Genomic DNA, 18975 nt, shown 5'->3' with positions numbered 1-18975 from the left:
AGTATAGTCATTTGAAGCACACAATAAAAAGGTCTCACAGACAGCAGAATATATACATACATATATATATATATATATAGAATATATGCGAATTATTGTATTTTGCAAGTTATTCATGGAATATGTGCATAAATTATTGAATTATGGACAATAAAAAAAGAAAGAAAAGTGATTGAGAAAGTGATTTTGTTTTTCAGTGTCTGGGCCGTCTGGCCCAGGATTCACACAGTTTTGTCACGTACTCACACTCACTCATTTACCAGATTTTCTGAAAATTTAGGGAAAACAACAGAGAAGGCGTTGATTCCTCTCCAACTCACACGAGATGATTGAATCAGAAATTATGTGGAGGGTGGGGGCAGGGGGGCCCAGAAAACACATGTGGGGTCACTTACCATTCACTTACAAGGGCCCCACACCCCCTTCAATTTATGGGTTCTTTGTCTTCTTTCTTTTCTTTTCTTTTTTTTTCTCTTTTTCCTTTCTTTTTCTTGTTGTGCACATAAGGCTAAGGGTCCCATTACATGAAATGCTGACTAAGCCATATATTAGATTCCTTCCTTCCTTTTTCTTTTATTTTTTTATTTTTTTATCAGAGCAAGTGACTAGGATAGGCATAGATTCCTTCCTTTGCTTTGTATTCATGTTTCTTTAAGCACTAATTATTCAAGTTTTAACCTTCCTTCTTTTTTCCAAAGTTTCACTGAGAGTAAAGTTGTAAGTTCACATCAAAATCAAATTGGCAATTTTGTCCTGTTCATCTAAACCAGCCAAGGCTTCTGTCCCTTTGTCTAATGCGAGGACAAGATCATAAGATTGATCCTTACATGTCAAGAACTGTTTTTTCTCTTTTGCTTTAGTGATAATAATTATATTTTCATTTGCAATTCTTCGATTAATCTCATATTTATTTGGACCGAAATAAAGAATGTGGATGGAATATTTATTTCTTTGATGAGTATTCGCAAATGTTGGAGATAGTTGGGATAATAAGAATACAACAAATAACAAGAAAAAAAGAGTCCATTTTATGTTTGGAGAAGGGTTAATTCGAAAAAATGTTCAATAATGTCCATCTCAAATATTCTCAAGATGGAAAGACCTGAATCCAACGAAAACTCATGCCAAACACAGCTCAAGAAAATCAATCATGCACTAATAGAAGGGGAGTTTGTACACTTGTAGATATGATCTCCTTCAATCAACATAAACAGTAATTAGTAATGAAGAGAGACAAAGTGAAGATGCAAATTTTCTTCCAAAAACCGAGAGAGAAGACTTCATGATATGGCATAAGATCTCACTCAAACCTACATAAGATAACACCCGATATAACACACTAGTAATCATACATATCTTCTTCTTCTTTTTGTTTTTGGTTTGGTTTGGTATGAGTGGGCATGACTTGGTAATTTCTTCAATCTAAAATTGAACGGCAGCCTTGGTGGAGATCTGTGCAGCTCCTGTGGTGGACACAGCTACCTTTTTTGAAGCCAATGAACACTTTTCTATTCTCTCGTCATCATTCATTTGATGTTGCCTGCACTCTAGACTGCAAAATGCACTATCACCCCTATATATACAAATACCCAAATCAACATATGTATATATATTTCATCACATCACATCAATTCAATTTATGGGTTCTAATTCATGTCAATTGACATACCTGTACATGTAAATATCGCGACCAGGGACGAGGCGACGCCGGCAGAGAGAGCAAGACCGCAAGAAAGGAGTCTCCAAGAACCCAATTGAAGAGGCGGTCTTTCTGTGATGGGCTCTGGGCCCATCTGCCTGTTTTTGGATTTCAGATTCAGTATTGGCTGTGGTGGTGGCGGCGGCGGCCGAGCTGGTGGTCAGGTCAAAAGTGATCTCTGACATGCTGGTGGTTCGCTTCATGGGGTGTCTAGGTCGCTTACCCAACGACATGTTTATGTATTTTTGGTGGCTTTCTCTCTCTAAGAGAGGGAGAGGGTCTTAGAGAAAGAGGGAGAGAGACTGTGTGTTGGGGGAAGAAGAAGTGAAGGTGAAGTCATGGATTGTGGAAGATAAAAAAGAGGAGCCAGAAATTGAGGAGTGAATCTGGTCCGTTGATCCTTTTTTTTCTAAAATAATTATTTATTCATGCATGGAAAGTCCACGTCACGTTTCCTATTATTGATTGTGTTATTTGATGCAGTTTTTGTACAACTCTCTGTTTTCTTTGGATTCTCCAATTGACAGCTCAGCAGTTGATTTTATGACTACCCCACTCTCTACTTATTTTTATTACCATACCACCTAATTAAGTACTACCATTAAAAATACTTTATTTCCCTTACTGTGCATTATTACGTGAACAGTTTCAATTTTTTACATATTCATATGAAAGGTATCTGCAGATTTCCATGTAAAAATTATATATATACTTATTTGGTCGCACATGCATGCGATTCCCTGCTAATACCAGCAAGTTTTTTTTTTTTTTTTTGGTATGGTGGGATTGGAAGCCACTACTCTTTGGTAGTGCACTGGTTAAGTCCCTCGGGCAGCGTATTAGTATGTAAAATACACATATTAGGTAAACTCGTGAAAAATTCACTTGTGAACTCATGTTTCTGGAGATGATTTAATTTAGAATCCTAGTAGAGAGCATGACTAGTTGACATGAGAAAGTAAAAAATATGAAGTTATTTCCTTAAAAAAAAAAGAATGCACGAATGAGCATGTGTGTGTATATATATATAGAGAGAGAAACCAATTATATAGTGATATAATATTTATCCTGTTAATTAGACAACCATTGCTTTAATTTGATGGTTAAAAGTAGAGTTCAATTATTGGTTTTATTTCCCTTAGAGATTTGGTAGATCGAGTATTACAATGGATTTGCTGAACGAACTGCAACAAAAAGTACTTTTCTTTCTTAAAGCTCATCCACTTTTCCTACGATATATGGTCACCTGATCAGAAAATAAATAAATATATTAATTAAACTTTTTTAATATATACATAATACATACACAACCTTCTTTCTTTACGAGTTAGGAGAGTGCATGCATGTGCCAAAGCTTATTTTGGTCGGCTTTTGAGGAGCCTTTTTTTTTTGTCATGAGAGAGACTCATATCAGATTTCTGTACACAAATTCACTAATACACAATCTGATTGGCAGTTCACTAAAACAAAAGGTATTAATTTATTGATACTTGTGCTTTTAAGAACGAACAATCATATATATACCTCTATTGAGAACCCAATCACACATGTTCAACAGTTCATTTTGAAGCTGAGATGTCCAAATATATCATGTTAGAAAATTATAAAGATCTCATCAGCATGTGTTGGTATCCTTGTTATCCCAATAGTTAAGTTGGATACATAGGATCAAACTGAATTCGTGGGCTTCACATGTCCCACATGATATAGGATTAGTAGGATTGAAATTTGTAACATTGTCAGAATTGAACAAAATTTGACTGGTTGAAACTTGAAACGAAACAACGTTCTGAGCATAACTAGGGGCCACCACCCTAGTTTTGTGTAATCCATCGTTTAGGGTCTTAAATAGGTCGTTTTATGTTCCAGGAGCATTGTCGTAATTTTACTTTTTCATCATTTTAAGGTTGTAGCCGACCCTAATAGTCATTCTGTCTGTTTGGCAGAGCAGTTGACTCAGCGTTTCTGTTTAGCGAAACGCTTGAGTCCGATGCTCTACCAAACGACAGAGCGGGGTGAGCGGATCTGCTGCCAAATTGGCAACGGATCCGGTAGCATCAAATAAAGGGAGCTTCTTTGATGAGCGGATTACATAAAGGCGTGGGTCCCAAGCCTTTTTGCATGGGTCCCACGCCTTTATGTTACTTTTTTATTTTTTTTAAATTTTTTTAATTGTGTATCCCATGCCTTTTTGCATGGGACCCATGCCTTTATAAACTGTATTTAAATATTACATATATATATTAACATATTAATAAATTTATATATATTTATATTAAAATTAAATTTATTTATAGTGATATCAAATGTGGGTCCTATTTTTTTAATTAATATTTTTTAATTAATAATTAAAATTATATAAAATTCATTATAAAATTTTAATATGAAAATATTTATTAATTAATACTTAAATTTAATTTTAATTAAGAATTATATTTATTAGATTTATATTAATATAAATTTAAAAAATCTAATATTATTATACTTTATTTCAACAGTTTTCCGTAACTTTTACTTCACCAAACACCTCACAGCATATTTCACAGCTTTAAGCTCAGTATATTTCCCACAGCATTTTCGCTAGCATTAAAAATTCAGCTTTCCGCTCTGCCAAACAGAGCCAATTATCTCTCATTCTAAGAAATATATTGAAACCCTAGAGAGTTTTCTTCTCATTTTCTGGTGAACTCCAGTGTGTTTGTATGATTGAACGTTGGTTTAATATTTCTTTATTGTTTCCGCCTGCGTCACCACATGATGCATATAAAATCTTGTGTATACAATTTAACTACTAGAATGACTGAGAAATCAGTTGTTACGATCCATATCATTACTGATATTTTGTTGATGTTGTGCTAAGTAGTATATAATAAAACTTGTCAATAAGCAAAATGACTTGTTGCTTAGTGTCTACGTACTTGTTGTTCTAGTCGACAATATTTTAGATGACTAGCCAAAACATAAGGTCCACCACAATCTCAAGCAAAATATCTTCATAATTAACCATAATATACAAGCCATGTTGGGTGTTTAGACTTTAGAGCTAAAATTAGAAGGTACGTACATAATGGAGCACTTTATAGGTGTGCAAAATTTGCAATCCAAAGTTTTCTTAAAGTAATAATTGATGTCACCCACAATGGCTAGCATGGGTTGGGACACGAATCCAATCATGTTTGTAGAAAGAAGCTGCAATGAAATTAGTAGCACTTGAGTTTGCTTCTTGACTCTCATTTTATTGGTTGACACTTTGGTCCACAAATATATGTAATTACTCGTAATGAGATGATTACATGTGTTTTTACCATGTGTAAATTCATATTACTTTGATCACTCCACATTCCTTATTGTAAAGTTTGATTCATTTGTGAGGCAGGCGGAAACTATGATTAAAGGCTAAATAATTAAATGAATAACTTAGAAAATAAATACTAGAATTCGTCATATAAAGAAAAAAAACATTCTCAAGTTTTGACTAATTTCTTCGAAGGATAAGACAATGAATCCGTAGAGATGATTACAAACATAATGAAATGATAAACACACAAAAAAAAAGAACGTGGAATTATGAAAAAAAAATTTCATTTTTACTTTTCTTTTTCATTTTGTTTTATTAAATTATAACTAATTTGAAATTTATTTTATACAAAAAATAAATTTGATAGTAAATATAAAATAATTTTTCACGGCTTTTGAGTTATCTCATCTAAAAATTTCGTCAAACACCTTACAGTTTATGAGTCAGCTTCTTTTTCATAATTTGTCAAGTGACGTTGAAAATCACAATAATTGCTTTATCAAACGGAGACTTAAGCATAACTTAGGTTTGGAACACTTATTTGGGATTTCAAACTAGAAACTTAATGATAGACAAAGGAGGGACTTTTTTTTATTAGGCAAGTTTGCTTTTACAACTAATAAAAGAGGTACAATGGGTAAGAAATCAGGACCTTAGCTAGAGTTTATTTTTAAAGGAGGGACTTCAAACTTGAAACTAAAGTTTGATGTAACCATTCTTGATCATCCACTCCAAACTCCAATGGTTGTTTACATTCTTGAGAGTCCAATAAGCCCATCCAAAACTTGCACGTCCAAAGACTTCTAATTGGGCCTGTGCAAATCTCTGGTACTCTGCCTTTGTTGCTCCTGTGACTCGCCACTCAGCCACCCATTCACCTGCAAAACCCAATGGACTAAGATCACCACAACCCCATTAACATATCCACTTATAACACAAATTTAGGGTTTAGTCTTACCAACAAAAGTGCGAGGACCATTTGATGTGGTGACATAGTTCAATGCCTCACTCCGATTTCTGTAGATGAACTCAATGTTCTCCTGGACAGTCATGCTGTCAAATACATCTTCGAACAGGTTGTAATAATGGACATCGATGACTGAATCCTTTAAGCCACCGGCGAGGGGGAATAGCTCTCTGGGATCGGCCGGGCCGAGCCGGTTTGACATGATCACATAAGCACTTGAGGAGTGCTTCCGGACTGCGTTGTAACCGGCCCTGTAGTACTTGGTCAGACTATCTAATGACACTCTTGGTGAAGAAGGCTCGTTTATGAGCTCAACTGCATAAAGACTTGGGCTTTTTGCATACCTAATTGTTTGAAACAAAAACACCTAATTACCGCAATCTATATATATAGTGGGTCATAATTGAATATGAGACTGAGTTATATTATATAACCTGGCTGTAAGGAAATCTATGATATTGACCGTTTGTTGGATATTTTCATCAGTCAAACCCCATTCTAGAGAACCATCTCTGGAAGAGCTATGTTCATACCCATTTTGAGAACCTGGTGCTGCGTGAAGGTCAATTATAACTCGAAGTCCATATTTACTGCATAGACCAAAGAAAAAAAAAACATCACAAAGATTGAAGTCATAATATATATTTTGGGGGTTGCATGATATATCATATCTGTATATGTATATATGTATGTATACGTACTTGGCCCAGAAGAAGGCATTGTCTAGTGCTTGTAATGAACCACCAACATACGGCCATGGTGGTGTTGGGTCACTTGCTATCCACCACCCAACAGGAATTCTTACAGCATTTATACCGTTTTGTGAAATGAACTTGAAATCATCTTCCACTATGAATGTTGTCCAGTGATCCTGAGATGGAATTTACTAGTATGTTTTATATGTCTATTGATTGCAACTATGTATAAATCTCTTTTACCTTCAGAATATGTTGGGCATTAGGCCCATAGCCATTAGTGAGTTGGAATTCTCCGTGAAGCCCCCCTGTTCTGGTGATCACAAAAACTGAGGGGTTATCATCTCCCCAGCCACCACTGTTTCCTGCATAATCTGCTGTCACCAGATTCTCTGTTTTCACCTGCAAGTATCAACAACGTCAACAACCACTGTTTGAGAAGCATATATATATATCTCAAATCTTGTTAGGACAACATGCACACAAGGTGTTCGACAAATGGCTTCACACAATTTCCATTAGAATGACCTGCAAGAAGAATCCATTGGGAGCTTTGATTCGGACCCGTCTTGTATCATCTGGGTTTGTCACGATCTCAAATGTATTATTGGACGCTACTGGTTTGCTTGAAACAGCTACTACGTCAACGCCATTTCCTTTGGTGTCGAGCCCAATGAATTGTTTGTTGAAGACCCTAAAATTAAAGGTTCTCTCATTGATCCTCCACAACTATGTCACAAAACAAAAAAAAACATCATGCCCAACTTCAAACGGTTGAAATTACATGGAAATTTTGAAACTTTAGCCCCTGTACTTACACTAAAAGTTTCCCAGCCAGAGGCAGATGATCTGTTCGCAACTATATTGGTTCCTCCTCCAGTCTCCGCGCATAAGTACTTGTTGACCGTAACTGATTTGAATTGGAGTCCTGTTCCATCCTACAAACCAATTTAACCCAGAAAAAAAAAAGGAGGATAAGCGGGGCCTGATGATGTTAATGGCAGTGCAAGATTGAAAATTCTATGTATATTTACGAACCAGAAAGTCCTTGTTGGGGATGCCATCGAAGAGTGAAGGTTTAATCCACCCTTCTGCAACAAGCCAACCACCTAGATTCACTGCTCTAACTTTAAAGTCTGGATTTATTGTTCTGGCGTAAGCCAGAGAGAACGCAAGGAAGAAGATACATATGCTCAATTGTTTTTGTCTTTCTGAGTAAATCGCCATTTGGAATTTACATGTGGGTGTATGATGAATATGCGTCTGTGTATATGTTTGTGTATATATATATACACACACATATATATATAAACGGGTGAAGTCAAATGTAGAAAATTTGGCCAATTTGGAGTTGAAAGATTCTCGTTTGATGTTATTCAAGATCCGTTCATTTAACTTGGTCTGGAAAGAAGTTATATTACAAGCTAATCCAGTTTGTCTGATTGAGACCAAAAGAAATGCATTGATTGCTCCTTACGTATCGCCATGAGGACCAAACGAGAAATAGATTGATTGCTCTTAATCTATAATTCCTCCAGTTCCACACCCAAGTATCCTGCATTCGAAACCAAATCCCAGTTCCATAATAACAAACGAAAGCAATCAAAATACTTTATTCTTTTGCATCCATTCCCTGCTCCAGTGATTCTTGACCATAAGAAAAAAGACCCGTACGTGTGGTTCTTGATAAAAAAAAAAAAACAAGAACACAAGATTCGCAAAATACTGTGAAACTGAGTGGCGTTCTTATCCATCCACTTCAGGCTCCAGTGATTGGTCAAGTTATTCAGTGTTAAAGCATGTGAATCAAACTAATAAGTGATGGTGACTCACACCAGAGCTACTTAGTTGAAGAGATAAAAATGGTGTGTATTACTTTGATGATCAGAGTTTGAATCTCCCCTCTCAACGTCAACTCATACCCATCGGCCAATGCATCCATGGCGGAGAAGCGCGTGACTACGGATGGAAATAAACCCCAAGTGGAGAGATCTTGGCCTTTGACGGTGTCCTATGTGAACACTGAACACCGACATCATCGCCAGCTTATCACAATCATATATTCATGTCTATTTCCGGTCAGAGTGTAGAACATCAAATTGTTAAAATATTAATAAAGTATTTGAAAGTATTAAACATACAAATAGGTAGTCAAATATGGAATAATAATATGAATTGGTATAATCAAAATCATATAATATTCATGATTAGATTATATTAGAGTCTTAACAAGAGGATTAGCTCCTCATACTACAAGAATACAATAAAACTAAATATGAATTCATGAAACTAAACTCGAAAATAAGAAAAACTAGAGAGAATGCGACTCACAAACACACCGCCTGCTATGCCAAGTGTCTCCTCTTTTATATTGACCATGACTTTTCTTCATTAATTGATGCACTTTCCAAAAGTTATTGACTTTTTGGATTCCATATTTCTTCAATGCTCTTTAGCCTACCCTTTTCCTCATTTGCTTCACTTATTTCCTTCTCTTTTATTCTTGCAGCCGCCTAACTTTCATTGAATTCATCATCTCTTCCTTCAATTGCAAGCAACCGGCCCTCCTTCCGTTTTCTTGAGCCAACAGCTCAAGATAATTCGAAACCCTAATACCTTGATCTGTACGGAGTAGCACTATCATACAAAGTAGCACCAATGGCTCTTCTCGTGAAAATTCAAAATTGATGTAATTGGAGAAAAGAAAAATACTCAAAAATTTTATTCCAAATCATAATCTTCGTTAACAAGAGAAGGGACTAGATTTGAAATCGAAATCGAAATTGAAGCTGAGATTTTGCCTTGTCATAGCACACAAGAAATCGACCTTTGATTTTCACGATATGGTTTTGTTTCCTTCTAGGCCACCAATCTATCGACGGAACACATCTGATACACCCATTTCACCGCCCTTTACAGCTTTAGAACTCTTAGATTCACCCAAATCCATTGAGTTGCAGAGCATGCCCGTAGGGTGTCCAGATGATTGTAGCGTCACTTGTTCCTCTGTGGCACTGGATGACGCATCGATGGGCCGCCACATAGGCGGGTTGATTGTACAAAATAGTGAAAAACTGTTCGAGTTATTTATTTGGCACAATTTTGAACTTTAAACTATTAAATTGACACATTTTAATTGTCAGTGTACAAATTAAAATATGGGCTATCTTTCCGTAATGAAAGGTGATATTAACTCTCAATTTCTCCAATAAAACAAATATTAAAGGACACCCACAAAAAATTGAAAAACATAAATAAATAATCTGTACGTTATTGACGCATCGTCTTGGGCCGGCTCTTGTTGGGCTTATTCCTGCCCATGGGTTTTACTTCTGTGTTGAGAGGTTCAAGTGAAGCCCATCGGCCCAATGCATTCATTGCAAAGAAGCGCGTGATTGCGGATAGAAATAAAAAACCGAGTTCTTGAACTTTTCACGGCATCCCATGTGAGAGCACCGACATCGCCAGCTCATCACAATCATATCCTTGTCTACTTCTCTACACCACCCTTCTCTTCCAGCTCCTGCACCCGCACGTCCTTTCTCATCCACTTCACAAATATAAGGGTATTGTGGTCATTCTAGATTACAAAATTGAAAATACAGCCAACGAAGTAACGTCTACTCGGATTGGTCAATTCAATCACTTTACTTGCGTGCACAGGAAATCATAACCCCGAAAGAGCAATCACCGCCGACTCGTCTCCACTTTACTCATACTGGTTGGTTACAGTGCTTGCTTATCTCATCATCTCTTCCCTACTCTTTTCGGTGGTGGATTCAGTTAAATTTCAATCGCCTTCTGCTTCTCCTCCTTCATTTATTCTCTCTCAAGATCTAAGCAGAAGAGAAACTAAAAGGAATGGCTAGATTACTGCTTCTGTTTGCGCTCTGCGTGCTCCCGGTGCTCGTTAGTTCTGCCCGTCCTACCAGGAATCCTTTCGCGGTGGAAGGGCTCGTGTACTGCGACACCTGCCGCGCCGGTTTCGAGACCTCCAAGACCACTTACATTGCCGGTATATTTCCGCTTTTTTACTCTTCTTAACTTGTGCGGTGACATTGATTGTTTAGATTGAAGGATATACATGTAGGCGTGATTCATAAGCACGGTATCCGGCAGCGGGAAAATTTAAATCTGTTCGTAGATCTATGGTTCTGGATATATATTGATTATGTGGACTGAGTTCTGTTTGTGTATTTGCTTGATTAACAAGATTGCAATTTCTTTCCTTTAGTGTGTCTCGTTTTGTTGTTCTGGGAGTTGAAGAAAGGATTTAGTAGAACTTTGATCGTGATTTTGTCTTGGGAGCTAAGGTGATTGGTAGTGTGGCTGTTTTGGTTGTTACTTTTTATTTTGTTCTTGAACTGAAATGCTTAGATTTGATGTATCGTGGATCTTTATGCAATTATCTAGTATTTATGGACTATTGTAGTTAGGATCCGATGGACATTGCTTAGATCTGCTTGTGTATTTCAACCATCAACAAGAAGACCATCTTTTTTGTCACTTCAGTTGCTTACCGAAGAACCCATCTTAAGTTTGAATCATTAACTTGGATGATTGGTACGGTTCTTTTGGGGTTTTGATCGCACAGCCAATGCTTCTGTTGCATACTCCCTGCACTTCCTTTGAAATTGTTTGTGTTGTTTTATAGACGTTTTATGGGTATCAGAAACTGAAAAGAGAGATCAGCACTTCCCCCTGAGATTTGGGGGCATGATAACGTTTCTTCATTTTCTTCTGGGAAATGGATTTCTTCTCAATTGTGCTTTATAATAGGTTGTGCTTGAGAAATCATTTCAGATTAACTGTAATCTAACTTAATAGAGAAGCACAAGATGGAGGATCAAACATAGTGCATGATTACATCTACAAATGGGGAGTGGTATTATTTTGTGGGCTTGCAATGTGTGTATGAAGGTGGAAACTAGCATTGTGTCAACATGAGTACTGCACAAGCATTATTTTCTTATAAATCATTATACTGCAGCATCTAATCTATGCGAATTATGAAAATTTTGTCCTTTTTGTTAGTTCAATTGGTTTAGACATCCAAGTTGTTGACCCATATTGAAGTTGTTACTGTTCTTTTGTTGTGTAGGTGCTACTGTCCGTGTAGAATGCAAGGATAGAAAAACTTTGGATTGTGTGTACAGCAAACAGGGAAAAACCGACTCAACTGGAAAATACAAAATTTTTGTGACTGAGGACCATGAGGATCAGATTTGCGATGCTATGGTCGTTCACAGCCCCCAGCATGACTGTAAAACACCTGCTCAAGGCCGTGACCGTGCCCGTGTTGTTTTGACTCGTTACAATGGTATCGCCTCTGACAACCGATTTGCCAATGCAATGGGGTTTGAGAAGGATGAGGCCGTGTCTGGCTGCACTGAGCTTCTCCAACAATACCAGGAGTTTGACGATTAGATCATTGATCAAGCCCTTTTATATTTGCCTACTATATTAAGAATTGTTTCCGATATTGATTATTATATTTGTTATTGTCTGGATTGTTTTGTTATATGTTGTTTCTAGAGACCTACAGTCTACTTTGCTAATCGAGTTCAGGTTGAGCGAAAAAGTAAATACTTGCTTAAAGTTATGGTGGCAATCCCTTTAATACTCGTGCCTTTTTAAGTACAATGCCTCAGGCCAGATTGTGTGTCGTGTTTGCTTCAATTAAAATCTTCAGCTCCATGAATCCAGGGCTCTGTCTACTTGTTTTGGATTGCAAGAGTGTAGGGGTTACTATTTGACTCGTGGGTCTAGGCTAGGCCCGACCCGGCTCGAAATTAGATCGGGCCTGGGCATCCCGGCCCGACCCCTTGGGTGGGCCTGAGCTTCTTTTTTTGGGCCGGGTCTTGCCCGAAGCCCGACATCTCGGGTCAATTTTGACCCGACCCAAACCCGACTCAAGTCCGATATTATATATATATATATAGGCGCACACACAGACAGTGCAGTGTGCTCTATCTGTGTGTACATATATACACACATATATGTATATGTATATGTATATGTAATATATATGTATATATATACATAATATGTATATATTGCACATATACATATATATAATACATTTTTCTCAAATAATTTTTGATTATATAAATATTATATAATCAAAAATTCGGGCCCGACCCTAAGCCCGGGCTGGGCCTGGGCCTCATTTTGAAAGCCAAGCCAGGCCCGGCCAGGCCAGAAGCCCGATCCTCAAAGTAGGGCCCAAGCCTCATATTTTCAGGTCGGCCCGGTATATAATACATTTTCCTCAAATAATACATATATAAATATTATATAATCAAAAATTCGGCCCCGACCCTAAGCCCGGGTTGGGCCTGGGCCTCATTTTGAAAGTCAAACCCGGCTCGCCCCGATGCTGAGCCCTACAAGGGTGGAATCTACAGCAGTGTTCCAACCTTTGCAGTAGAAGGTATACGTTCCATGGGTTGCTGGATACCTTATGTAGCCCTAGCGACCCTCTTATCAATATATGGATGCACGATACCCTCTCTCCCTCAAATCATGGCCTCAGAGTCGGAAATTGCCCTGAACTAACGCACGAAACAAAACAAGAATCCAGGAGTATATTCTCTTATTATTCTCCTCCCGGAGAAGAGACATTTATTTTGACCGTCAAAACAACGCATAAAAGTTTCTCATATGATAATAAAATAGATTATGTCAAATCTCACGGCATAGCCACAATAATATTGTTTTTATTGAGAATCAAACTCAAGATCTTTTGAAATCATACTATTTGACCCCATAAAGATTCACCACTAAATTATCCCAAGTGGTTATATCTCAGTTTCAAAGGTAGGGAAGTTAGGTAATTGACGTTGGCACATGTCGTATCGAAACCCCATGGGACACAAAGGATCATATGAAGCGGAGTTTGGTGGTGTTAATTTTAGACTTTGAACTTTGAATGGTTGCTTTGTTTAGGGTTTAGCATGTGAGGGAGGTTTGGTCTCTAAGGAGTATATGAAGGGGTTGTTGAGAAAATTTTGTGAGAGCTCTCAACCAACCAACCAACCCCATCCTTAGCACAAATTAGATTGAAAGAATGGAATGTACTAATTAGAAAAATAATCCACCTCGTTTTAGCACAAACTAAGGAAGATCAAACCTTGAAGAAGAGTTTGAGAGATGGTGATTTTATTTTTTGTCGGTATGAAAGCTTTTTCTTCGAGTCCAATGTATGTATATTCGGGTATCTTAGTATGAGTTTATCTCTATGTAAAATGTTCAAAAGATAAATATGTATGATATTGTTTTTCATTATAAAATAAAAATCCAATGTACGTCGTCAAACATGTAGGAAGTCAAACTAGAACAACTATATTCAAAATGCAACTACTTATTTTTCCTTATATAGATGAATTCGTAATAATAATAAATTATTTACAAAAATCAAATTGGTTTGGATCAATTTTTTCGTCAGGGTCTCAATTTTAAGTCTCTTTATTAATATTCTGCAACTTATTAGAACATTTGAAAAGAATAGGGGTTTAGAGAGGAGATGGGACTCAAACTCATGCCCTAATGGATGGGTCGGTCGTTTACATGTAACGTGATTGTCATTCAACCAACAACTCACTTGCCATTTGGAGAGACTCAGGCATACAGAATTTACATTTTAGTATTTTGTTATAAAAATAAAAGTTTACAATAAAAATTTAGTGGAAAAAAAGGGGAAAAAATCAAGAGAGAATAATGGCCAACATATATGCCTTGTTTTGTTTCTTCAGGTTGTACAAAATGGAAAACGTGCCAAGTGTAGACGGAAAAACTTGTCATCACTCTGTTCTCAACTGTAAACAGACAGCTACCAAACCATTTCTCTTCTTCTGAGCTGTTGAATCGACAACTAATGCGTAGCTTTCATCTTCTTCTCCGTCCCTCTTTCTCGTAATAAACTCTCCCCCCAAAATTCCATTTTGAACTCTTCGTTCCTTGCCTCGATTTCTTCGCCCTTTTCGCCCTTATAACCAGGTAACTACATACCCATTTCTCATTCTGCTTTCTGGGTTCTTGGGCTCTTCTTCTCTTCTATCTTTGTGTCTGTATAGTTTGTATTTCGGTTAATGCTCTCTTTTCTACGTTATTTCTTTCGAATAAGTGATATTGCTGTGTTCTGATTTTATTTGTGGGCATTGAACTTCTTGTTTTTGCGAAAGCAATGTATGGGCATGAATTCATCTAGTAATTTGAGGTTCTTCTTGGTTCCGAGCTTTGAATTCGCTTGCTTTTGTTATTTCTATTTTTTTACTCCGGGAATAACTTTAAGTTTAGATCTGTTATCTTTTTTGGTTCTTCGTTAATGTGGTACAAGTAAATAGCTTTGATTATGGTAGCCTTTTCTTGTTTCAGTTCTTTAATCTAAAACAAGAAAGAACCAAGAATTTCCTCGCTCAGCATTGGTTTTCTTGGATATTACTTCTTATGCTTTTGTGATCCTGGAGAGGCAGGAAAGATGTTTTCTTGAATTATTTCTTGGCTTCCTGCATAGAGTGTTCTTGACTATGTTGGTTAAATGGTATTTGATGTTTATTTTCTTGTACTTTTGATGCACTTAATTTGCGTGATTAAATTTTGATATTGCTTTAAGAATGAGTATAAACCCTCATAGCATATGATGACCCAAATATCTGAGTTTGTTGAATGACCTTAGTTTGTTCTCTTTTTTTGGGGGGATTTTGACCTGACTACATTGCTTTGAATGTGATGCCGTCTTCCTCCTTTAACTGAAAAGCAAATGCAGTGCAGTTTTTTGGGTTTCTTACTTCTAAACATGGAAAAATCTTGAAATTTCAGGATGGCTACTGCAGTCTTTCAGCAACCTTTCGGGAGTCTTCAGTCTCATCGTCATGTCAACAACTCTGCAGTTCATCTCGAACTTGGGAGTTGCTCGGTTAGACTGATTTCGAAAAGTTTCAAGCTTGATAATGGACAGTCAAGAAAAGATACTTATTGCCGTGGACAGAGGAATTTTGCTGTCATTCAAGCCTCAACTTTTCAAACTTCACTGGTTGATCCTGTTTCATTCCCTTCAGGAAACAGCGCTAGTGAATCCCAGAAGAAATCAAGTAAACAACTTTTCTGTTGATACAAATTAATTGTTATGTTCTGGCAACTTAGAGGCTAAAGTTTTTCTGGCTGAAGTTTCTAATTGATCTTTCCCAACTTAATGTAGGTGAAGCAGCCTTGATACTTATTAGGCATGGTGAGTCATTATGGAATGAGAAGAACCTGTTCACAGGTTGTGTCGATGTGCCACTGACCAACAAGGGCGTGGAAGAGGCAATTGAAGCTGGAAATCGGATCAGTAATATACCTGTCGACATGATATATACATCAGCATTGATTCGTGCTCAGATGACTGCCATGCTTGCCATGACCCAGCACCGTCGAAGGAAGGTAATTTGTAAAACATTTCAAAGACATGTTTGAAGAGAATATATTTAATTTTTAACACAAAAATTCAGGGAAGCCAATTTTTTTTTACTTAGGCGGCATATTGGTGACATATGGGTGCCTGATTCCTTCACAACAATCAATGATCAACTAAATAGGCATATCTGGACTCTGGAGTTCAAGTGTATTATCGTTAGTGATAGAAATAACGATGTGATTTAATCCAATTTATTCATTGTTAGCTGATCTGTTAACCGATGGCAGGTGCCAGTCATTTTGCACAATGAGAGTGAACAAGCTAGGAGCTGGAGTCAAATTTTCAGTGAGGACACCATAACGCAGACCATTCCAGTGATAACGGCATGGCAACTGAATGAGAGAATGTAATTATTCTGATTATGCTTTTGTGATGAAATACTTTGCCTGCAGTCCCATTTCAAATCTGCATCGCTTACAAATATTATTTTCTCTAGGTATGGGGAATTACAGGGACTCAACAAGCAGGAAACAGCGGATAGATTTGGAAAGGAAAAGGTTCATGAGTGGCGTCGGAGCTATGACATACCTCCTCCTAATGGCGAGAGTTTGGAAATGTGTGCAGAAAGAGCCGTTGCTTATTTTACAGAATATGTATGCATGCTAAGCTCTTCTGTATTAGGTGTTTGTAATTTATCTGGATTCAATTCGATAATTTATCTCATCTGTCAATATGCAAGGATCTTAGATGTTTCCGTAGTCTATATGATGATTGTATATTTGTATCATTTATTCACAGCTTGACTCCTGGATTCTTATGCTGCAGATTGAACCTCAGCTTCATAGTGGAAAGAATATAATGATTGCTGCCCATGGGAATTCATTGAGATCCATCATTATGTATCTTAACAAGTTAACTTCTAAGGAGGTAATAAACCAGATAAAAATAGGAATATTGCATGGTATGCTCTCTCCCTCTCTATCGTGTGGTTAATTTAAAGAAAATTTTGATAGGTTATCAGTTTGGAACTATCAACTGGAATTCCTATGCTATACATATTCAAAGAAGGAAAGTTCATTAGGAGGGGAAGTCCTGTAGCACCAACTGAGGCTGGGGTATATGCATATACTACGGTATGCAACTCTTAAAATCTCTCCATTCTTGATCTGGTGTTCTAGTTTCGTGTTTTTTATTTAACTCTGTACTTCTGAGCCCGAGTTAATGGTGCAAAATGTTATTGGCTAAAGCATACTTAGAAAGAATGTTGAGGCTATCTTTTTGAGACCTTTCAAGCACATCTTTTCCTTGCACAATTTTTTCCTCTGAGCGTGCGGCTCAGTGCTAGAGTTGCAGGGATGTGACCTAAGAGGTTATATGTTCAATTTCTAGAAACATCCACTCCACATATAATGTGGGTAATGACTCTTTACATCTTGCATGTCCTCAATTCTCCGTCCATTGCGAGACCCTCGTGCACCGGTGTTGTTTACCTTTTAACATTAAAGTTTCCTTGAAAAGAGAATGGGGAGAGATGACAGCACCAACAAACTATTGCCATTTAAACTGTTGGTCTTTCTGTTTGAACGCCGTATATGGCAATCTTTTAAGTATGACACAAACACCTTATGCCATCTAAAACTTGTTTTTCAGGATTTGGCTTTATACAGAGAGAAGTTGGATGAAATGTTGAACTAATCTGCTACATTGCTGGTAACTTACTACTGCTGCTGAAGCCGTTCAATCACCTTAAGCAAGCTAATAAATTCTTGTGCATTTTGAGAGGGGGGGGGGGTAATCTTAATTTTTATATGTGCTCGGTTTGTAAGTACGTATATACGAAGAAATTCAGGAAGCTAATGTACTTGTTATATTTCCTGATCAATGTAGTTGTATCTGAATCTCTGCAGTCTAAGAATAAGTGTATGCACGTCTATGGTAGTGTGATTACAATCTGTAATAGTGTAAATTGAAATAAGTCCATCTCCACATATAATGTAGGAGTAAGGTTTGCGTATATCTCGCTCATTCTCAACCCGCCCACTGCGAGAATTCATTTTTTCATTGAATAGATCATTTTTTTCCCCTCTTAGTTCGGAATTTGAATTGCTTCAGTGTTTTTTTTTTTGTTAAGGGGCTGAGCCCAAGTGCTTCAGTCATTTTGACTCTTACGTTGTTGGTTGGACCGTATGGCTAATATTCAGGGCCCAAATAAGCTGGTCTAACACTCTAACCTGATTGATATAAGGGTAGCTTTAGTCACACCTCGGTTTTTTCTAAAGACATCTAGTCAACTGATTTTTATAAGGGGTGGTCAACTTTGATAGGGGTGTCTTTAAAAAAAATAGAGGTGTGACTAAAGTTACTCTTGATATAATAATATATATCGACTACCGAGGAAGAAAGAAAAAAGAAACTCCTATAAAGCCCATAGTTAAACCCATGAGACCATGACTCTATCACTTACTTTAGCCCATAAACTCACTTAGGCCCATTCACTTCATGACAACAGACAGATCACAGACGCACAACTCCCCCAATTAGTTTTTACCGATTCAAAATCCCCAACTCAATTTAGAAACCCTAATTTTGCTTCGATCTCGTCTAGGATTACTAGTTAATGGAGCGCTTCATTGGTTTACAGCATGAATGGGTGTGGAGTGTTCTAAATTCCCCGGGCTATGACTTTGATCCATCGGTAGGAATAGGATTACTAGTTAATGGAGCGCTTCATTGGATTGCATTCGAAGATTTTGCATGGGATCCAATTATTGTTGCTTTTGATCTAACACTGAAGAATATCATAAGGTACCCCTACCAATGATGATGGATGGCAAGCTCGAATCACTTGAGTTGGCCGTTTTGGGTGATTCTCTTTGTATATTTTCTTTCTTGTCAATGAAAAATGCTTGAGACCCCCCT

At 37.2% G+C, this 18975-nt stretch overlaps 4 protein-coding genes across 5 annotated transcripts; 2 read left to right on the top strand and 2 right to left on the bottom strand.

Moving 5' to 3' along the window:
• Nucleotides 1-1135: 1135 nt before the first annotated feature.
• On the bottom strand, nt 1136-2028 carry LOC120009768 (FCS-Like Zinc finger 5-like). The gene is made up of 2 exons (XM_038860464.1): nt 1670-2028; nt 1136-1573 (listed from the first exon to the last, which is right to left on the bottom strand). Exons 1-2 carry the CDS (start codon nt 1930-1932, stop codon nt 1423-1425), a joined length of 414 nt encoding a protein of 137 aa, XP_038716392.1. The 5' UTR covers nt 1933-2028; the 3' UTR covers nt 1136-1422.
• Nucleotides 2029-5559: 3531 nt separating this feature from the next.
• Nucleotides 5560-7969, bottom strand: LOC120008526 (probable glucan 1,3-beta-glucosidase A). The gene is made up of 8 exons (XM_038858879.1): nt 7698-7969; nt 7478-7597; nt 7188-7388; nt 6903-7061; nt 6666-6835; nt 6399-6554; nt 5956-6308; nt 5560-5875 (listed from the first exon to the last, which is right to left on the bottom strand). Exons 1-8 carry the CDS (start codon nt 7884-7886, stop codon nt 5694-5696), a joined length of 1530 nt encoding a protein of 509 aa, XP_038714807.1. The 5' UTR covers nt 7887-7969; the 3' UTR covers nt 5560-5693.
• A 2409-nt stretch (nt 7970-10378) lies between these two features.
• On the top strand, nt 10379-12281 carry LOC120009716 (protein DOWNSTREAM OF FLC-like). The gene is made up of 2 exons (XM_038860405.1): nt 10379-10674; nt 11761-12281. Exons 1-2 carry the CDS (start codon nt 10521-10523, stop codon nt 12084-12086), a joined length of 480 nt encoding a protein of 159 aa, XP_038716333.1. The 5' UTR covers nt 10379-10520; the 3' UTR covers nt 12087-12281.
• Nucleotides 12282-14429: 2148 nt separating this feature from the next.
• On the top strand, nt 14430-18139 carry LOC120009644 (2,3-bisphosphoglycerate-dependent phosphoglycerate mutase 2-like). Of its 2 annotated transcripts, none has more exons than XM_038860300.1 (8): nt 14430-14657; nt 15480-15751; nt 15859-16082; nt 16344-16462; nt 16553-16709; nt 16882-16983; nt 17070-17189; nt 17707-18139. In XM_038860300.1, exons 2-8 carry the CDS (start codon nt 15481-15483, stop codon nt 17749-17751), a joined length of 1038 nt encoding a protein of 345 aa, XP_038716228.1. In that variant the 5' UTR covers nt 14430-14657; nt 15480; the 3' UTR covers nt 17752-18139. The 2 variants fall into 2 exon arrangements, with proteins under 2 accessions (XP_038716228.1, XP_038716229.1); XM_038860301.1 differs by having other exon boundaries at nt 14430-14724.
• Nucleotides 18140-18975: the final 836 nt, after the last annotated feature.

Source organism: Tripterygium wilfordii, chromosome 11 (assembly GCF_013401445.1).
Source record: "Tripterygium wilfordii isolate XIE 37 chromosome 11, ASM1340144v1, whole genome shotgun sequence".
Lineage (NCBI taxonomy): Eukaryota > Viridiplantae > Streptophyta > Magnoliopsida > Celastrales > Celastraceae > Tripterygium > Tripterygium wilfordii.
This window is presented reverse-complemented; position numbering and strand designations above follow the sequence as displayed.

Bases quoted from the DNA above. Each gene is read 5' to 3' on its own strand.
- LOC120009716 (XM_038860405.1), top strand. From the start codon at position 10,521: ATGGCTAGATTACTGCTTCTGTTTGCGCTCTGCGTGCTCCCGGTGCTC. The intron at 10,675-11,760 runs GTATATTTCCGC...TTTGTTGTGTAG, and splicing joins CAAGACCACTTACATTGCCG to GTGCTACTGTCCGTGTAGAA.
- LOC120008526 (XM_038858879.1), bottom strand. From the start codon at position 7,886: ATGGCGATTTACTCAGAAAGACAAAAACAATTGAGCATATGTATCTTC. The intron at 7,598-7,697 runs GTTCGTAAATAT...ATTGGTTTGTAG, and splicing joins TCCCCAACAAGGACTTTCTG to GATGGAACAGGACTCCAATT. The intron at 5,876-5,955 runs GTAAGACTAAAC...TGGGTTTTGCAG, and splicing joins TGGTCCTCGCACTTTTGTTG to GTGAATGGGTGGCTGAGTGG.
- LOC120009768 (XM_038860464.1), bottom strand. From the start codon at position 1,932: ATGTCGTTGGGTAAGCGACCTAGACACCCCATGAAGCGAACCACCAGC. The intron at 1,574-1,669 runs GTATGTCAATTG...TTGTATATATAG, and splicing joins CGCGATATTTACATGTACAG to GGGTGATAGTGCATTTTGCA.
- LOC120009644 (XM_038860300.1), top strand. From the start codon at position 15,481: ATGGCTACTGCAGTCTTTCAGCAACCTTTCGGGAGTCTTCAGTCTCAT. The intron at 15,752-15,858 runs GTAAACAACTTT...AACTTAATGTAG, and splicing joins TGAATCCCAGAAGAAATCAA to GTGAAGCAGCCTTGATACTT. The intron at 17,190-17,706 runs GTATGCAACTCT...CTTGTTTTTCAG, and splicing joins GGGTATATGCATATACTACG to GATTTGGCTTTATACAGAGA.